The sequence below is a fragment of the Podarcis cretensis genome (genome assembly GCF_951804945.1).
Source record: "Podarcis cretensis genome assembly, chromosome: 8".
Lineage (NCBI taxonomy): Eukaryota > Metazoa > Chordata > Lepidosauria > Squamata > Lacertidae > Podarcis > Podarcis cretensis.
In genome coordinates, this window is record NC_137177.1 from 20,439,257 (window position 1) to 20,453,103 (window position 13,847).

General features: G+C 46.1%; 1 protein-coding gene across 1 annotated transcript in view; it reads left to right on the top strand.

The window, feature by feature from the left end:
- Positions 1 to 2,211: 2,211 nt before the first annotated feature.
- The window catches only part of LOC307223408 (IgGFc-binding protein-like), a 46,107-nt gene continuing 34,471 nt past the window's right edge, over positions 2,212 to 13,847 (top strand). The window contains exons 1-6 of the mRNA XM_079989376.1: positions 2,212 to 2,482; positions 4,540 to 4,593; positions 7,171 to 8,409; positions 9,915 to 10,528; positions 11,305 to 11,866; positions 13,106 to 13,701. Coding sequence (XP_079845502.1) covers positions 4,542 to 4,593; positions 7,171 to 8,409; positions 9,915 to 10,528; positions 11,305 to 11,866; positions 13,106 to 13,701 — 3,063 coding nt within the window. The 5' untranslated portion in view covers positions 2,212 to 2,482; positions 4,540 to 4,541. The remainder of the gene's footprint in view (positions 2,483 to 4,539; positions 4,594 to 7,170; positions 8,410 to 9,914; positions 10,529 to 11,304; positions 11,867 to 13,105; positions 13,702 to 13,847) is intronic.

Genomic DNA, 13,847 nt, shown 5'->3' on the forward strand with positions numbered 1-13,847 from the left:
ATAGGTTTCAGGTTACAGACTCCGCTAACCCAGAAATAGTACCTCGGGTTAAGAACTTTGCTTCAGGATGAGAACAGAAATGGTGCTCCGGCGGCGCAGCAGCAGCAGGAGGCCCCATTAGCTAAAGTGGTGCTTCAGGTTAAGAACAGTTTCAGGTTAAGAACGGACCTCCAGAACGAATTAAGTTCTTAACCCTAGGTACCACTGTATAGGACAGGACACAGCCCATGGCCAGAGATTATGTGAGTTATAGTTGCAAACATCAGGAGTTGGAGAAAGCCAGTGAAAGGTGATGTCAGGATTGTTTAGCCACCAGTGGGCACTTCAGTGACTCCCATGCATGCATAGTGTGAGGGTGCAAAACAATGGCTAGTGCCTTATGACAGACTTGCTATGGGTGCTGTAGGAGGGTTGGATCCAGATTAAGAGGAAGGGTAATCATTTAGAGGTAGAGCAGCTGATTTCCATGACAAAGTACCCAGGTTCAGTCCCCAGCAGCTTCAGGTAGGCCTGTCTTGGTGTAAGGCAGCTTCCTGGTTCACCAAAAGTTGAACTCAGTTCCCACTGTAATTGATATGGTAAGTGAGTTGTGACATAAGCCCCATATGTTGCAACGGGAACAAAGCTCAATGAACTTAGTGTGGATCTAGCCTGGAGCATTTACCAGTGTTGCTATGATCTCTCTTCTTTCAGGTGGCATTGTTTAGTTTCCTGTTTTGCAGATGGAAGTGTGCAGGTTGACCACACACACACACACAGGGTTGGCCCTTACAAGAGAGAGATGCAGGTGGCGCTGAGGTCTAAACCACTGAGCCTCTTGGGCTTGCCGATCAGAAGGTCGGTGGTTTGAATCCCCATAACGGGGTGAGCTCCCGTTGCTCTGTCCCAGTTCCTGCCAACCTAGCAGTTCAAAAGCACACCAGTGCAAGTAGATAAATAGGTGCCATTGCAGGAAGATAAACGGTGTTTCCATGTGCTCTGGTTTCCGTCACAGTGTTCCGTTGCACCAGAAATGTTTTAGTCATGCTGGCTACATAACCCAGAAAGCTGTCTGTGGACAAACACCAGCGCCCTTGACCTGAAAGCGAGATGAGCGCCACAACACCATAGTCACCTTTGACTGGACTTAACTGTCCAGGGGTCTTTTATCTTTTCTTTTTTTTACCTTACAAGAGAGTTACTGTTTTATAAATGCATAAATTAGATTTCTAAGATGTATAACAGCCTGCAAATCAGAAGGCTTCTGATAACATCTGAATAGTGATCTGCAGGTATTTACCTTGGGCTAAACATACACAAGATCAGTTTCGGCCCCTGAAGATGTGTTTTGTGAAAGGTTGGCCGCCATGGTGAATGGTTTAGAATCTGCAACTACAGAAGACCTTGTTGTTGTTGTCATCGAATATATACACTATGATACGCAGTGGTCAGCCCTGAGTGCTCACTGGAAGGACAGATCATGAAGCTGAGGCTCCAATACTTTGGCCACCTCATGAGAAGAGAAGACTCCCTGGAAAAGACCCTGATGCTGGGAAAGATGGAGGGCACAAGGAGAAGGGGACGACAGAGGACGAGATGGTTGGACAGTGTTCTCGAAGCTACAAACATGAGTCTGACCAAACTGCGGGAGACAGTGGAAGACAGAAGTGACTGGCGTGCTCTGGTCCATGGGGTCACGAAGAGTCAGACACGACTAAACAACAACAACATGCAGTGGTACCTCTGGTTAAGAACTTAATTTGTTCCGGAGGTCCGTTCTTAACCTGAAACTGTTCTTAACCTGAGATACCACTTTAGCTAATGGGGCCTCCTGCTGCCACCGCGTTGCCGCTGCGCGATTTCTGTTCTCATCCTGAAGTAAAGTTCTTAACCCGAGGTACTATTTCTGGGTTAGCAGTGTCTGTAACCTGAAGCGTATGTAAGTTGAGGTACCACTGTATTGTATTGGGATAAGCTTTCCAAGAGGTTGGCTGTTTAAATTAATACTGAGCAGCTTATCTCTTGACAGGCTGCTGGCTCCTGGTACCCTTCTTCTGGAGAAGAAGTGACTTCTTGAAGCTGGAATCACGCAGGGCCTGCATGTGTTTAGGTCAGATGGATGAGGTGGATGGAGGAGCAGGGAGGCAGTTCTTCAAGAACTTACAGTCAGGTGGAATCTGGAGGACTTCAGTCTTTCAAAACTCTCAAGCTGTTCTTGAGAGTTGCATAAATCAATCAGAGGAGCCAGAAATACAGATTTATATAGTTGTAGCTCACCGTCTCTCGCTTGGCTCCTTTGGGAGGGGGAGTGGGGGAGAAAATCAAACAAAACAAACAGATAAAATAACTGCAGCTGCCTTCCTGGCACAGACAGAGCTTTCAGACCAGTTCTGTGGAATTTCACTTTTTGAGTCCTTCTCTCTATATAAAGGGGAACAGCAGCAGAGAAAGAGTTTTCCTCTCTCCTACAGCAAGCCAAGTTAGAATTGCTGAAAAGTGGAAGGTAAGAGGCTGCTTTGGATTCAGAGTGTTTTTATTCTGATCATTTTCTTCCATTTCTCCCCTGTTATTCCTCTAAGGAGCTCAGGTACCTTATTCTTCTCCATCGTCCCATTTTACCCTCACTACAATCCTGTGAGGGGGGTTTGGCAGAGTGAGTCTTTCTAGGGGTGGATGAATCTGTCAATTCTGGTTTCTCTTAGTTTTCTGGTCTTCTGCTCTCCACATTTCTGGATCAGTGTGCAATTTTAGTTTATTTTTTGTAAGTTCCCATTAAAATTCGGCAGCATTTCAGTGCAATTTTTTATACACCATTTTGCATGCAGTTTCCCCATATATAATACATTTTTGCATGTTATTTTCACTAATATATGCAATTCCCCTAACATATGCATTTTTTTATTACACTTTGTTTGGTTGGAGAACTTCAATGCAAAATTCAGAGGTACAAATTTCAACAGGGAGCTGTGATTTGATTATTTAGGGGAAGTGCAAATTAGGCAGGTTCACATCAAAAATAGGGCTGTACACTGGATTTGGCAGAAGTCTGAAGTCTGACACTTGAACTGAATCAGGCCAATTTGGTGAGATCTGTACTTTGGTCACATCAAACAGCCCCCTTGGCTGAGCCTCCCAGAGTGATTTGAGGCTGTCAAGGGTCAAGGCATTGGGCAGGAAGAAGGAAGTTTGGCTGTGCATGCCTGTTCAGTCAAAATGAGCAGTCTTGCCCCAGTGAGCAACTTCGCCACTGAATTCTGCACCAGCTGTTTTGACTAATAAATTTGCATCTGCCTTTAGTATGTCAACATAATAGAGCCTCTGCATATTGTAAGGGGCCATTATGTACATAGAATGTCCCATTTTTTAGTTTGCTTCTGTCTAGTATCTCTCTCTTTTGGAGTAGGAGTGGGTTAAGTCTCCAAGTAGATCTCTGTTTTGTTTCTAGTTGGTAGTGCAGGGTAGCATCTAGCGTACTGGGACCAGAGATTACTATTGGTCCCATTGAAACCTGCTTAATATTTGCAATAAAATCCAATGAACTTATTAAATAACCAGTTCTATTATATGAGCTATTACGGTTTGAAAAGAAAGAAAAAGAATCCTCTAGTGGATTTAGCAAGGTTCAAAAGACATTCTAAATTACCTAGATTGTATACAGAGGAGCGCCTTAATTTCCCCCTCCAATCTAGTTTCCAATCTAGTGGCCAGTTCAGGTCTCCATCTGATAACAATTTGCCTTCCTAAAAGTCTTTTAAGGTATTTAACTGGCCTGAGCACACCCAGCTCCAGGAGGACAAATGGCTGGTAGTTTAATTCTTTAATTCTTTATCGACTAACCACGAACTTACAGTAGCTCCTGAGGTGCACTAAGCGCACATACACACACGCGCGTGCATAATGAACCACAAACACTTCTGGTATCTAAGTAGCTGTCGCACCTCCCTGGGCTTATGCTCTGAGCTGGAGTGTTGGAGCAACAATTGGCCACTCCTACACTTAGACTTAAGTACCCTTGCCTGACCATCGCCCAGTTTTTAATAGAACCTCAAGCTATACCAACCACAGCCAGCTGCAAAAGACATACAGTCAGAATTAAAAGAACAGGGTGCTTACTGTATAAGCACATTATGAACCTAGGGATTTGTTTTCAGTACCTGAACTGAGCTGAGCTCACAGTCCTTTCTGGCGGAAGTCCCCTCCTGGCTATCTTTCTTCATTTCAGCAGTCCATTTAGGGAGGGGTGGCAAATTATTTTGTTATTGCAGTTAAGCAATCAGAAGAGAGGAGCCCCTTGCCCTTCCACTGCATATCTATATGGTCCACTGCTGCTATATGGGCCTTTGGAGTTCTTGCAAGAAACAAAGTCCTTTTCCATCACTGCACCTCCATACTGGGAAATGCTGCTGCTGTTGATTTTTGTTATAGGTGTAGTGCCTACTTCAGCTCAAAGGTTATGTTTCTTCAAAAATCTCCATCATTGCTACCATAGCTTTCTGAATCGAGAAAACCCTGGTCCTGAAATATTGTTTAATATTTATTCCAAAATTCCTTGTTTTGCAGCCATGGCGATGCTGAGGCTCCTCACCCTTCTGGCTGGTTTGATGCTCCTGAGCGGTGAGTAACCTGGGATCAGATCCCTTTTCCTCTTCAGGTTACACATGCAGTTATCAGTATGCATTGTTAGGCAGCACAGCAATGAGGATCACGCTCCATATATTTACTAGACTACAGCTCCCATCATCTCTCACCATTTGCCATGCTGGCTGAGGCTGATGGGAATAGGAGTCCAGTAACGTCTAGAGGGGTCACAGGTTGCCTAGACCTAATGGCCAAACATCCCACATTAAATACAGTATTACACATTAACTCAGAAAAAAGCAAGCTATGGCCTTCACTGCAATTAGTAAAAACAGATGCACCACAATGAGAATCAAAATATTTTGTAGAAAGAAGCAGTTTTATCAAGATGCCTCCCTCCCTACATCACCCTTATCTCTGCTGAATGCATTTGTTTAATCACTACCAGAATTCCGCAAATATTGTGAAATCTATTCTTCCACCGAAAACCTTTGAACAGTTTCCTGGCACTGAGTAATCCGCTGTAGCCACTGGATGTACCTGAATCTGGCCACAACTTAAGCACATACAGCAGTGGCCTGTTTTATTTACTTCACTTCCCATAAACACTCCACGGTGATTTAACAATAATAAGCAGCAACAATTTCAAGTCCAGTACAGAGACTGACTGCAATGGGGTGGAGAGAGAGACTGCACTAGAAAAACTTGCTGGAACAAGAAGCTCTCCATTAGGCCCTAATGAGACAATAGAGATGTTTGTCTGATAGGTAACAGGAGTGAGTTCAAGACGGTTGGTGCCAACACGGCAAATGCCCACTTCCTATATTACATGGTGCAGAGCTTCTGGTGAGATCTTCTCTGCAAGAGGCCCCCTCTCACAGACCACAATGATGGGCTGGGTATAGAAGTGTGAGACAATACACTGGTTTAGCCCACTTACAGCCCCTAGGTGGTATCCAATTCACTTGTTCCATTAGCGCAAGGATTTACCCTTGTGCAATGGAACACCCCCTCTCTCCTTGCTCTGAACCTGTGCCTTCCCCAAATCTGCTCAGGAGGGTTCAGGGAGCCCCTAACAAATTTAGGTGAGGTTGGGAGGGGGGGAGAGGGAGAACCTTCCATTGTACCCAGCAGCAGTGCATGCACAGTCGTGTGTGAGGAGAAGCAAAGCTCACAGGGTTAATAGCTCATGGAGTGATGTCCTGTCCATGGGGGTGTGCACATATGCACATATGCGGTTTTGACACTTTGTTATGTGAGCTGAGATTACTTTTGTTTTTGCTATGAAGGGAGAAACAGCATGTCTGCTCGCTCTCCCGGACTGCTGATTTATTTTCTCCGCTATAAATAAAGCTTCTTAGATTAGAAAGAAGCTGTGTATGGAGTGTTTTTCTGCACGCCTGAGATTCCTCCACACAAAGCACACACCGCTGATCGCAACACTCTGCTATACGTCCAGAGCAGAGCTGAGGCTCAGCTGAAGCGTGCCGGACTTTCAATTCCACATCATGCACTTTTTTTAGAGGAAGAAATCACGAGGACAGAATCTAGTCAGTCAATGCCCACCCCCCCTTTTTTGCAAAAGGGGTGACCGACATTAGTACAAAAGCAATTAAGATGTATATGCATTCCTCACTTCAGCTGCTGGGTGTTCTCTCTCTCTCTCTCTCTCTCTCTCTCTCTCTCTCCTATAGCTTAGGAAACTGCACATAGAGCACCCATATTGCTCCTGCTTCTTTCTCATGTGCTGATGATGCACATACAGAACATTCATATCCAGACTGGGGATGCATTTATTTCTGAATCTGCACCCTATTTTTAAAAAGACAAGCAACAACAACAATGCAATCTATAGCCTGCCTTTCACCAGCAGGTCCCAGGGCAGGTTGCAAGAATCTAAAATTCAACATTAAAACACTTAAAACAAACCAGGAACAGGCGAGTGCAACCAAAGGAAGCAGAGATGTTTTCCCACATGCATTGGCTGAAAGAATGATTTCTCACAAATAGCAGGTTTTTTCCCCTCCCCCCACCCTCTGCCCACATCAGTTGATGGGGAGGTGAGAAAGAATCACTTTTCCAATCCCATGCTGGGCATTTTCCAAAACACAGAGCATAGGGTTGGCAATGCCCCTTTCACTGCACTCCCCATGCGCATGACAGCCAGTTCACTGTTGGGCACTTCAGAACCCTGCGCAAGGGATTTTGACAGATAGGCAGGACAACTCGCCTGCCAATGGTGATGTCATAATGACATCATATGATTGGCATGTGGGTTTTCTCCTAATCCAAAGAATAGACTGAAAGAAAACCAAGCAGAACCAGGGAGGTTTTGCTGCCAAGCAGAATGTGGTGCCATGGAGCAGATAGTAGGTCAAATGTTTTGCACTTGAACCAAAGGTGGGGAGCCCGTGTCTTTTCAAATGCAGATGGGCTCAAATTCCCATCGAAACCCAGCCAGTATGTCTAATGGTCAGAGGCAATGGGAATTGCAGTCCAACAGCATCCCTGATATATAAGTTTTCTTTTCATCTGATTTCTTTTTTGCTTTGATATTCCATTGCTATCGTTTGCCAAAATCGCTTTGTGTATTTTATGTCCTAACCTCTTCAGGTCACGCCAGCGCAAGGCACTATGGGAAACTATTTGTCACGGCCTTCATGCAAAATTTTGAGACGAGTCGAGCCTCCGAAACAAACTTTCAGCTGCTCCTCACTGGCCACCACAACCTGACTGAGGTAACTGTGTCAGTGAGTCGATCGGCCTTCCGGAAAAGTTATTCAGTTGCAGAAGGTGAAATGGTGCCTGTTCAGATCCCAGAGACTGCAGAGATGAAAGGCAGCACCACATTCGACCAGTCTGTTCTGATTCAGGCTGACAAGGACATTTCTGCTGTCTTACTGTACCGGAAGTTGTATTCCGTGGCAACCACAGCTCTGTATCCATCCCATGAGCTTGGCACAACCTATTATGTCATAACCCCGTCAAGTACCAAACTGCCCATCTACTTAAAAGAATTTGCAGTCATAGCCTCACAGTCTCCCGCCACAGTTCGTATTTACCTAAAAGGGAATGTGATCTTTGGTGGGACATCATACGCCGCAGGGACAAGAATCACAGTTTATCTCCGGGCATTCCAGGTTGCCCAGCTGCAAAGCTCAAATGATTTGTCGGGCACCAGGATCGAGTCATCAACACCCGTGGCTGTCTTGAGTGGTCATGTCTGTGTGGTGCAAAATTACCAGTGTGACCATGTTGTCGAGCAGCTGCTGCCGGTCTCCAGCTGGGGCAGCACCTTTGTCGTCCCCCCGGTGTTTTTCCAGACCAATCCTGACATTGTGTATGTGGTGGCTTCCCAGGACACTCATGTTGACTATCAGCTGGGAGCACAGAAAGGCTCTCAAGACATGGTGGCTGGCGAAGTTAGGCAGTTTGAGATCCAGTTCCCCAATGCCTTTTACATCTCTGCTAATGCTGGGATCCAGGTCCTCTTCTTCTTCACTGGCCTCAAGTCGGGAAACACAGGCTATGACCCATTCCTCATCAACATCCCAGCCATAACAGCTTATGGCCTATCCTACCACGTTGATGGGATAAAGAATTTTGAGAACTATGTTGTTATCATAGCAAAAAGCTCTGAAACCCAGAGGATTACCCGAGATGAGACCGCTATCACAGGCGTTCAATGGAGAATGATTCCCAGGTCACCTTATTCATGGGCTGTATACAACTTGGGCCCCAGGCATCAGTCCATATCTGTAGCACATCCTCAAACTCCTTTTGGCGTCTTGGTCTTTGGTGGCCGAAACTATGAAGGCTATGGCTTTGCTCCACCACCTTTTGTCTTATCAGGTAATTTAAGTTTCATATTGGGTTTACATCCTAAGTAGATGTATTGGGGTTGGTGGGGAACCAGCTTGCAAGGATAATTTCTCCAGGAGATTCTTAAACTGCATCTGCCACCTATCCAGTATAAGTTCCTTTTACAGTGATCTCTTGTGCTATGGCCAATCATCTCTTTGCACAACACCTTATGCTACAACACCTAAGCCAATCTTAAAGCATCACTATAGACAGGTCCCTCCCACATCTATCTCCATGCAGGGGTGAATGTGTATATTTGCGTCTCCTCCAGAAAAGCTCATCATAATCTGGCAGTTTTGCTATCCCCCCCCCCACTTCTTTCTTCTTGATTGCCTAACTGTAACATTGCAAATTTGTTTGTGTATTTAGGATAGTTTTTCTAAAATTTTACTTTTTAGGAAAAACTTGTCACATAGCAAATGTAGCATAAGGTAATTTAAAACAGCACTTAAAAAAACACCTCTAAATACATTAGAAATAGAAACAATAATCTGTCATAAAATCACAATTATCAACAGAATAAAAGCAGTAGCAGCTGCAAGCCAATAACCTGCTTAAAATCACTCCATAAAAGTGATATAGAACAAATGTACCTCTAGGGCCCACTGAAAAATTTGTAGAGATCTCACTTGGAAGCAAATTCCACTGATGTGTGGCCACCACCAAGAAGACCCTGCCCCATATGCCTAGCAATTTTATTTCTGTCACAGGTGGGCACACAAATGAGTCCTCTGATACAGATGTATCAAAGCATACGTGACTCTCTGAAGTTTTTGGGATGGGAGTGTTTACAATAAGATTGCTTTTCAGTGATTTTATTTATTTGATGCATTTATATTCCACTTAACTCTTGGTATTTTGAAGCAGTATACGTAACGGCAACCATACATAAAATGAAACCATAAAAGAATAGCAAATTATCAAAAGGGCCTGTGGGTAGCCATGTTGGCCTGACATCCCATTTGGTGGTCCTATCACTTAATTCCAGGTCAGTTGACAATAAAACAATTCATTCCCTCTTTGAGTGCATTTATCTCAGGATGCGGGTGCCTCTGAGGTCTAAACCACTGGGCCTCTTGGGCTTGCCAATCAGAAGGTTGGTGGTTCAAATCCCTGCAATTGGATGAGCTCCTGTTGTTCTGTCTCAGCTCCTGCCAACCTAGCAGTTCAAAAGCACACCAGTGCGAGTAGATAAATAGGTACCGCTGCAGCGGGAAGGTAAATGGCGTTGCCATGCACTCTGGTTTCTGTCACGGTGTCCAGTTGCTCCAGATGTAGTTTAGTCATGCTGGCCACATGAACTGGACAAACGCCGGCTCCCTTGGCCTGAAAGCGAGATGAGTGCCGGAACTCCATAGTCATCTTTGACTGGACTTAACCATCCAGGGATCGCTTACCTATTCCCTTTACTTATCTCAGTTAGCAACGACATCTTGATAGACCTACAGGCCTGAGAAATGACTTGAATGGGTTTTAATCCTTGTTTCAATCAGATTCTGAACTGGCTCCAATATCCTGCCCTGAGAACAGCCACTATGAGTCCTGCGGAAATGCCTGCCCAGCCACCTGTTCTGACCGAACCGCTCCCGAAACGTGTGATGACACCTGTGTGCCGATCTGCCAGTGTGACGAGGGCTACATCCTCAATGATGAAACGTGCATCCCAGTGGAGAACTGCAACTGTACCTATAACGACAAGATCTATGGTCCTGGGGAGGAGTTTTGGACTGATGAAAGCTGCCGTAGTCGCTGCAAATGTAACCCCAGATTAGGGAGGGCTGTGTGCCTGCAGGATTCCTGTAAGGCCAGAGAGAGATGTGCCCTAGTTAATGGGAACTGGGGCTGTCATACCATCAGCTATTCCACCTGCATAGGAACTGGAGACCCTCACTACACCACCTTTGATGGAAAGAGATTTGACTTCATGGGAACCTGCATTTATCAAATGGCTGGAGTCTGCTCCAAGGACCCCACTCTCACCCCGTTTTTAGTCACGGTGGAGAACAACAACCGAGGCAGCAAGGCAGTGTCCTTTACCAAAGTGGTGACATTAGAGGTCTATGGCATGACCATCAGCCTGAGCCAAGAGCATCCACGCAAGATTAAGGTATATATGCTAGGCGACAAGAGAAGATTGGGGGAACTGTTGATTACATACTTTGCTTTGAGAGGACCAGCTGGTACAAGGGTAGGGAGTCATTCATTCATCACCAATCATTCTCCTCCCTCCTCCCTCCACCCTTGCAGACTCGTTTCCCTGGCAACAGTTTAGGGATGGGAGCTGAAGAATTACTCTGTGCTGAGTGGCTGCTATGTTATATCTCATACACATGCAATGCTGGATGTCACTCAGCTCCTATCTAAAAGTGTCTCTGCAGCCATCTACATAGGACCAAGAGGGGAGGAGGATGAGTGAGCAAGGACCAAGAGGATGAGTGAGCATAGGAGCAAGAGGATGAGTGAGCATAGGACCAAGAGGGGAGGAGGATGAGTGAGCAGGACTTTGCAGCTGCAATGCAGCTGAGTGGCCGAAATGGCAATGCTGTTTGGGCTGTAGGCAGGATAGCTACCACCCCTGGCATCTGGTGCAGAGCCTGACCCAAGGGGAGCACAGTAGAGGATTTAAGAAGAGATGGCCAAGTCTGCCTAAAAGCCAGTGGAACATAGAGGCGCTGCCTTCATGCAATAGATTTGTTTTAACTGTCCATAGGAGAAATGTGTTTTTCCTTGTGCCCATAATTTTAGCCCTCTCATCTGGCAACTAATCTCTTTCACCAGCTTTGAAACCCTGTATAACATAATTCTACATTTGTATATCAGTTAATCACCATCCTTTTCTGATTTAACTGAAAATCCCTGGATGGTCACTTCCATGTTTTCCAGGTGAATGGAGTCTTTGTGGAACTGCCTTTCTCCTATGAAAATAAACTGAAGGTCTACATCAGCGGAGTCCATGGCTTCATCAAAACAGACTTTGATCTGAGAGTCAGCTTTGACTGGTACAGTTACGCCAGGGTCATTATTCCCAGCACTTATGCCAATGCTGTGTGTGGACTGTGTGGCAATGCCAACCAGGACCCCAGCGATGACTTTGCTATGAAGGATGGAGCTCAGACGTCAGATGAAATCCAGTTTGCAGACAGCTGGAAGTTGAAGGAAGTCCCAGGATGCTCTGCAGGATGCAGTGACTGCCCAGTATGCAGTGAGGCAGAGAAGCAGACCTACAAGGGGGACCAGTTCTGTGGGATCCTCAAGAGAAGGGATGGGCCATTCAGGCAGTGCCATGAGACCATTGACCCAACACCTTACTTTGATGATTGTGTTTTCGACACATGTCAATACAAGGGTCATCATGACACTCTCTGCAGTGCCATCAGTGCCTATGTGACAGCTTGCCAAGCTCTGGGCATCGAGGTTGAGAAATGGAGATCAGACTCTTTCTGCAGTAAGTATTACTTCCTGAATCTCAGTTTCATTTTTGCTCCAGAAATGAGTGTGGGCATCCTCTGTGCAGATATTCTGCACAGACAGAATGCATGGATTTCAGGGCATTTCAAGGGACCCAGACGACAGCAGAAATTGGGCAAGCAGAATCATCCTGTTGCTCCTTCTACGTGGGGAGCTTTCTTCAAGTGGCTACTGTGAGAGCGGGGTAAAATTAATGGCTTGTCTAGCTCCCTAAGCTCTTGGAAAAGGACCGTAGCTCCACAGTAGAGCTTGTCCTTTGTATAGAGAAGATCCCAGGTTCAATTCCCAGCATCTCCAGGTACCACTGGGGGAGAACCGTGCTTGAAATCCTAGAGTATTTTTGCCAGTCTGGGTAGACACTGCAGAGCTAGATGGATCAGTGGACTGGCTCATAGGAATGTAAGAAGAGCATGATGGAGCCGGCCAATGGCCCATCCAGTCCAGCTTCCTCTTTTTGCAGTCATGCACCTATGGGACACTCTAAAGTAGGACTTGAATGCAGTAGCATCTCCCCACTTGTGATTCCCAGCAATGTACACTGTCTCTGTGTCAGGGACTGGGCAGAGGAGAAATGGTGGAGACTACCACCCCCCCCATCTCCCAGAACCCAGCAAGCCTTAAAAGTAGGAGAGCAAAGAGCTCAAAGACAGAGGGCATGTAGCAGCACCCATAGAAGTGACAAATGAGGAAGTGGGAGAGGTGGGGGGGAGGGGGAGATTCACTCAGGACAACAGCATTATCCAAGCGACTGGGCTTTATAGCAGCTCTGTGTAATACTGAAATAAAAAAGGAGGGTAAGATACCTTTCCTTTCCTTTATACCTTCCTGAGCAGCCTTCTGGGAGCCGCTGACAGTATCCCGACACTCTGACAGTAGAGGTACAATAGAGCCACAGTGCTTAGTAGCCATGGCTTGGCAGATACGAGGCAGTTTGTATTACAGTCATACCTCGAGTTAAAGTAGCTTCAGGTTGAGCATTTCCAGGTTGCGCTCTGCAGTGACCCGGAAGTAACAGAGTGTGTTACTTCTGGGTTTCGCCACTCGCGCATGCGCAGACGCTCAAAATGATGTCACGTGCATACACGGATTGCATTCGCTTCAGGATGCGAACAGGGCTCTGGAACGGATCCTGTTCGCATCCAGAGGTACCACTGTATATTACAATGGTCAGGGGGAAAGAAAATAACACACCTCTCTACTCATGCTCTCCTTCCAGGCTTTTCCTGTCCACGCAATTCCCACTATGAACTCTGTGGAAATGCCTGCTCTGATACATGTGGGAGCGTCTCCTCCCCAATAATGTGTGATGCTGCATGTACCGAAGGGTGTGCCTGTGATCCTGGATTCGTGCTCAGTGGGGATCAGTGCGTGCGTCTTGCAGAGTGTGGCTGTGTGCACCAGGGCAGATACTACAAAAAGGGAGAGGAGTTTTATCCCAGTAGCTCCTGCCAGGAGAAGTGCCGCTGCCTGGACAATGGAGCCACCAAGTGCCAGCAGTTCTCCTGTGGAGCGCATGAGGAGTGCAGGGTGGAGAACGGCATCCAAGGCTGTCACCCTGTGGGATATGGTACAGCTATAGCACTTGGGGACCCCCTTTATATTTCCTTTGATGGACAAAGTTTTCGCTTTCATGGCTCCTGTGCTTACACCTTAGCCAAAGTCTGCAGCACAGAGCCTCGGCTACAGAATTTCTCCATTTTGGTGGAGAATGAGAAGCTTGGAAATGGACACCTTGCTCAGATAAGGAAGGTTGTGATCTCTGTTCATCAGCACACTATTGTCCTTGAAAGGGGAAGGAAATGGATAGCTATGGTATGTATGGGCTACTCATATCATATTATTTGAAATAAAAGGGACGCGGGTGGTGCTGAGGTCTAAACCACTGAGCCTCTTGGCTTGCTGATCGGAAGATTGGCGGTTTGAATCTCTGCAATAGGGTGAGCTCCCATTGCTCTGTC